The sequence below is a fragment of the Leuciscus leuciscus genome, assembly GCF_965113295.1.
Source record: "Leuciscus leuciscus genome assembly, chromosome: 11".
Lineage (NCBI taxonomy): Eukaryota > Metazoa > Chordata > Actinopteri > Cypriniformes > Leuciscidae > Leuciscus > Leuciscus leuciscus.
The window spans coordinates 26,215,920-26,222,973 of NC_138735.1; the positions used below are offsets into that span (position 1 = coordinate 26,215,920).

General features: G+C 37.5%; 1 protein-coding gene across 1 annotated transcript in view; it reads right to left on the reverse strand.

Annotated features, from left to right (window-relative positions):
* mmp16a (matrix metallopeptidase 16a (membrane-inserted)) overlaps positions 1-6,570 on the reverse strand; it is a 64,193-nt gene extending 57,623 nt beyond the window's left edge. Inside the window, exon 1 of the mRNA XM_082183669.1 lies at positions 6,097-6,570. Within this exon, the coding sequence (XP_082039795.1) occupies positions 6,097-6,207 (111 nt within the window). The 5' untranslated portion in view covers positions 6,208-6,570. The remainder of the gene's footprint in view (positions 1-6,096) is intronic.
* Between the last annotated feature and the right edge of the window lie 484 nt (positions 6,571-7,054).

Sequence of the window (7,054 nt, forward strand, 5' to 3'; positions counted from 1 at the left end):
TCCAGAGAGAGGTTTGTGTCTATTGCTACATGTTCAGAATTGAATACTAGCATACTGCATACTGCTTAGTATGTACTGTATGTTCTAATATTTCATAGTATATGTGAAGCAGTATGCTACAAATCCTGTGGCATGCTAAATTATTGTCTTATGTTTTGACTTTTTAAATGATTAATTAATTAAGTTCATTCCCAGCAAGCAATTTTGCATTTAAAAGACGTTGAATAGCCGTCAAAACACAGCCCTGACGTCTAGTCTAAAACAAGACAAAATTTGGGCTGTCAATCAGTGAAAAATTAATAGATGCCTAACTATAGCCCAATAATAGATGCACAGGCTACGCATAGAACATGTCAAAGAAATGAAACCAAACACCTTGTAATCACTGTTGACTTTGTTTACATGATGGAATATCATACAAGTCGCAGTTATTTGTCAAAAACGACATGTAACCAAATTCAAGGTTATTTTGGCTAGAAGTGGGTTACTCATAGCTTGGACTATAGCGGGTCTATAGATAACCTAGACGGTGAAATGACGGCTATTGCTTGCTGGGTTTCTTCATGTCTTATGCTTTGACTTTTTAAATTATTAATTAAGCATGGATTAGATGTTAACATTGTGGCTTTTGCTTCCATTTCATTCGTCACACTTGAAATGAAAGGTCAATTTCAGTTCAGTGCATTGAGGAAAACAGTATTTCACACATTGTGCTCCTGTTGTACTGCACATTTTTTGGCAAATGTAGTAAATCATTCGGGTATTCCACACATACAGAACCTCATGAAATCTAAAAGAACATATTTCTCCCAAAAAACGAAATAAATACAAATTTCTTATTATATTTATTTGACAGTATCATTAGTAGTGTCGTTTTATGTTATTTTAAATATACAGTACACTGTAAAACGTGAATGGTTTTGAAAAATTTTGTCCAGTCAAAAAAATGTATATGATTTAATATGACTGAATTAACCTGACTACCTTCGGTTCCACCAACAAAAGTCATTTTCAAGGGTCAGGGTCATGTCGAAATACCACATTGTTCGTTTTTACAGTGTAGTCAGTGGCTGTGCTATAGAAGTGAGCTTGGCATCCAGTCATCACTGGATTGAGCTGCAAGCACATTTTTTCCAGGTCCCAACGGTGTCAATAGAAAACCCCAAACATCTCAAGAGGGCCGATAGTGTCATGTGCGTCTGTTCAACACCAGCAATCACCCGTGCCATTAAAGATTGAAGAGCAACAGTCTCTTTCAGCACACAAACATTACGCCAAGGAAAACAGCAAGGAACGGTGTGAGTGAGACAGAAAGAACGAAAATAATGTCCGGGGAGTAAGAAAGCTAGAAATAGGGCATTGCATACAGACAGAATCACGCGTTAGGTTTGCGACTGTGTTTGGGTTGGTGCGCTTTAGTTCTCACTGGATTCTGACAGATAAACAGACGGATGTGTCGTCCCCTCCACAGCGAAAATCTGCTCGCAGCACAGAGCCAAACTGACATCAGAGAGACCATGTGTGAACGCAACATGCTTCATGAAACACAGAGCACTATACGATCTTTCCTGGAAATACACATGATGACACAAAGCATGCATGCATTGATGCATATACACAAACATGCAAACACATAGGATGATCTGGTGTATAAAGAGCTGATAAAAGGTCAACAATCGACTCATGTCCACAGTAGGCCTCAAGACAGAAAACGCCGCTCACAAACACTGCAAATGTATAAACACGATCTAATGAACATTTGAGCTTCTGTTCATTCAATGCGCCATCAAAAGAGACTTTAATGTTGCACTCAGGAACAAAACCGACCAAGTCAAATGTCTCCATTATTCAAAGGGTTCTTGTGATCGGAAGTGTCAGGCAGTGAAATAGACAGAACTCAAGGCCTCTAGTACACATGTAAAGTTAAAGCAAAGGGCTTATGGGATGAGTTGCGCATTGTGTATTCTCTTTGAAGCCGTGTGTTGCGTTGAGAGCTGAGCATGAGAGAATATGTGTGTGTGTATTATATGTGCAAGTGGCTTGTATGAGTGTGACAAAATCCAAAGCGTGCCTCGGAATAATGTGATACAGAGATTATCTAAATATAGACCTATAATCTGACATATTCAACCCAAAACACTGGCATACTAGGAGCTAGGTGATATTTTGAATACTTTGTAATGTCTGAGTGAGATGTGTTGGTTGTCAGAATGAGAGTGTTAATTTTTTATTTAACTCCGCATATTGTTCAACCCCAATGTATAATTATGGCAGGGTGATATATTGAATATTTATGAAATGTTTGAGATGACAGTCTTTTCTTTGTCTTATGACTCTAAAGTATGAGAGCTTTAAAACAGTTTTAGTAGCATCTTTGATTTTTCAAAGTAGCATCAGAGTTTGTTCAATTCATCTATATGAATCAGCATTTATATGAATCAGTTAAGCTCTGATTCAATCACTCAAAAATGTTCATGAATGTCTCCACATAATATTTTTTATCCCCAAAACACTGGCATATAATTAGAGCTAGGCAATATAATAAATATTTACAAAATATTTTATTTGATTCAATTTATCTATGTGAATCAGTTCAAATCAGTAACTTGTTTGCGTGATCTTGTCACTCAAGAACGTTAATGGAAGTCTCAGCATAGTGTTTTTCACATGTTAAAATGTTTCAGTAAAATATATTGCAAAAAGATTGGTCACTTTTGGGTCATTTCAGAGCAAATACATAAATATTATGTTACATATATATATTTAATATCATTAAAAGGGTCATAATATCACCCAGCCCTATACATCCAGTGCATATGCATGTGTATTTTGGGGGTGAATCACTGTGGCCATGGCGGCAGAAATAACATTCGCTCTTGTTTTAACGTAACATTAGAAAAATGAAAGACACTGCCATAGAAAGTTGGGGGCTGAACTCAACCTGAACTCTATTCACACACACATCATGTTATACGAAGTGACAAACATCATCCAAACATGTCATTCTGCAGAGAATACGGCTTTGTTGGAGAGGTGAGACAGAGCTTTATCTGTTCACAGTGACGCTTTTTGTTGACTGACAGCTCTGGCGCTATTTTACAGCTTTTTCGTAACACATGATGACTTAAATCTATACAATGAATGAAATAACGCCCCATAATCTAAACGAATTATATTAATACAACTTTTTCCATTTAATAAATCTTTCTTTTTAATTAAAAAAATAAATCAGTTGTGTCCCCAAGAGATAACTTCTCGGCTGGTTCTGGGAGGCCATTCTTCAACTGAAAGCCTCGTAAAGACCTCCAGAGAGCAATACGTATAGAGAGCGCGAGAACTGCCAAGAAAAGATTACATGTCCATTGTCAGCTCTTAATAATTTGGCTTTCTGAAAGACCAAATAGTTTGTCAATGGTTTCTTTTATAACACACCTCACTGCCTTTGCTGCACACTAGTTAAATCCCTCTTTTGTCTGTCTGTCACACTATTAATAATGTCTCTCTCCAAAACACACACACAGAGACCGAAAGCGAGCAAGCATGAGAGAGAGAGAGAGAGAGAGAGACCTTTTCTACTGTACTGGGAGTGTGTGCATTGTACATTTGAATAGATATTGAACCATAACGCAATAAAACTAGTTAAATGTGTCTGGTAAAACAGTGTTAATCGTGTGGAACACAAGTCGGCAGATATTTGATGTGATGCTGTTTCCCAGTGACCAATCAGCTCCTGACCTCAGTCCCACAGAGACGGTCAGAATGTCAGCCGACCGCTGCTCCGCCATCAAAACCTGGACAGATTTAGGTTAAACTCCGGCTAACGCACAGATCCGTCATTTAGAAAGACAGAGACTCATCTTACCCCTGTATTTTTGTGTGCGCACAGGAAGCTACCAATATAAACCTCTGCCACTGCCACACCAGCAGACCATACCAAGCCAAACCGCGCCAATAAACTTCAATGTTTTTACATCAGCGTCCGTTTATAACATCAGACAAGTGGAAAATGCATTCTGTCTGTCTGCTCTATGTTCTTTTACCCTGGCAGATTCAATGTTTGAATGCCACAAGGCTTTCTTAAAGGGATAGTTCACCTAAAAATGAAAGCTCTGTCATCATTTACTCACCCTAATGTCATTCCAAACCGGTATGAGTCTGCTGAACACAAAAAATATATATTTTGAAGAATGTTGGGGTCCAAGCAACATTGGACCCCATTGACTTTCATTGTATGAGACATTTTTGTGTGTGTTCTGCAGGAGAACAAAAGTCATACGGATTTGGAATGACATGAGGGTGAGTAAATGATGGCAGAATTTTCATTTTTGAGTAAACTATCAATTACTCTCTCAAAAATAAAGGTTCGGAAAGGGTATTTTTTCAAGGATATAAGAACCTTTCAGGTTCCCAAAAGAACCTTTGAGGGAACAGTTCTTAAAAGAAAGATTTTTTTTAATTTGAAGAGTATTTTAATAATCTGAAGAACACTTTTTCTCTATACTCTTAAAAAAAAAAAATATCAAAGATTCTTTATTGGCATCACTGGTTCCATGAAGAACCTTTAACATCCATGCAACCTATTCACTGCACAAAAGGAAAAAACATGGTTCTTTTAAGAACTGTTCACCGAAAGGTTCTTTGGGAAACCAAAAAATGGTTCTTCTATGGCATCGCTGTGAAAACCCCTTTTAGAACCTTTCATTTTAAGAGTGAAGATCTTAAAGGTTCTCTGTGGAATCATAGATGTCATTAAAGAAATCAAAGTCAGTCCAGTGAAGAAGTTTGTATCAAGATGATTTGATTTATATAATCTGTTTTCCACTTCACTTCTCATTGAGTTGTCTCAAAATTCTAATTTATATGACTGGGTGCTTAAATACATGGTGACTGGAGACTTCAAAGTACACGGTACTGTAAAATCTTACAGAATTGCTGCTGTCCTGAGAAAGCCTCTAATCTCAAAGGGTCTAAAATAGCAATCTTCTAAGAGACAGAAAGAATACCAGTTGTCAGAATGAAAATTTAAGGCGTCTCAAGCTATTGTTTGCTTTACCGCAGATTTTAGGCTCCTTAAAGACATAAAGGGCATCTGACAGAACTGTCAAGCTCATAAACAGGCGGTCTGCCTCTGCAACACCATCCAGCGCTTGAGTCATTATAAACTATGGAGAAAAACTTTGCCCTGAACACACTTCACTACTCCAAACAACACAAACAGCTGTCTCATTTGAGCATAACTTCTGACCGACTGTAAATTCACAGCGGACTTTTATAATGTTGGCACGTTTCAAAGGCGAAAGCTTTCTATGCTGCATTTCTAATAAAAATGAAAAGTTGAACTGTAACAGCATGTTTACCGTTACAATATTTAGGCTGTAATGACAGGTTGACTTCTTCTGGTTACTGGCCGGATATCAAGTCATGTAGAGTTGATTTATTCCGCCCTTTCGGGAATCAGATTGTGCCAATAGAACAAACCTCAATGTATGTGTGTGTGTGTTTGTGTGTCCAGAGCAGCAGGAAAAGAGAATATACAAGCTTCTGGACTGGAATTATGGAAGTGTGCCACACAATAAGTCAGAGGTGCAACTAAACAAGCACTTCTCTATGTTTTTGAATACATAAACAATTAGATTGAGAATAGCCTAAAATGCATTACAAAAGTGTACGCTTCACAACATTGCATGCTGCTTTTTAATTACTAAGCAATTGCACTGTAACATGAACACTAATTTAGACTGTGAGTGTGACCCCTTATTTCACAAATGCGTGATACATTATTACATACTTAAGATGTTTACATTAAGTTATGTAGCCTATAAATACACCTTCGGTCTTGTAATATAGTAAGCATTCACCAACAAGTCTCAGAAATAACAAGACAATCCATTCCTGCTGCGTTCTTAGGCTAGTATTGTTATCATTTAATAAACTTTGAATTGGTGTGTTATGGGGAGATTAACGTGCAAAGCGTGAATTGCATAGAAGTTTTCATGCAAAAATGCTCAGTCCAGCGCAGGGTTTGTTATGAACATAGAGATGTGAAGGACATCAGCATCATCATCATCATCATCATCTCCTGTGTGGATCTCTTACCTCCACACTGAATTGCTGCTCCTCACCGTCCACAGCACATAAAATCCACAGCAAGAACTGCGCGCACAAGCAATTCAACCCTCTTCTATTATTCAGTGTTAACAAAACCATAATGACCCGTATTTAATCGTTTTGGCTGCTTGCTTTTATTAATAGTCAATAAAAAAAATAAAAAAATAAAGAACAAAAGAAGGAATAATTCCCTCTGGTCTCAGTGGGATGGAAACATTAGAGGCAGGCAAACAGTCGTCACGTCGAGAGATATAATAATAATAATATCATATCACTCCGGGAGGCTCTGCTGATCGCGTTGTTTGCTCCTTTAGAGTTCGTCTCGTCTTTGTCTCCCGGAGGCGCAGATGTGATGATGATGATGCTCAGATAAGTCACATTTAGTTGTTCTGCTCCTCTTCTGCTCAGCGCGATGGACTGCGAGTTTTCAACCATACCTCTCCCTTCTGAGCATGCGCACTGAGCTCCGCTCTCAATCCCACCTCAGCGGAGAACCCACGGAGAGCAACGTCACGGAATCCTAGATCAGAAACACAACACCAAACTGGAGTAAATTACACCTACTGTAGTATTATACTAATATTTATTATTATTGATAAAAACATTTAACAAAATTTTTATTTTTTTATTATTATTTTTATCAGTAGTAGTAGTAGCCTAGTAGTTGTAGCAGTAGGCTAACTAAAATTAATAATACATTTATTTTTGTTATCAACTTTATATTAGTTATAGAGAGAGATATGATGTATATTCTATATATGTTATATATACAGTATGTAATGAAGATTACATAATTTATTTTTTATCCTTTTGTGTTTACAAGAAATCTTGGCTACCCTTCCTTGAATGCCTTTTGACATGCAGTGTACCGTTCATGTCCACTAGAGGGCATCTCTCGTGCTTTCTTACAGATATCTTATCACAATTTCCCCACTTTTAATGGGGT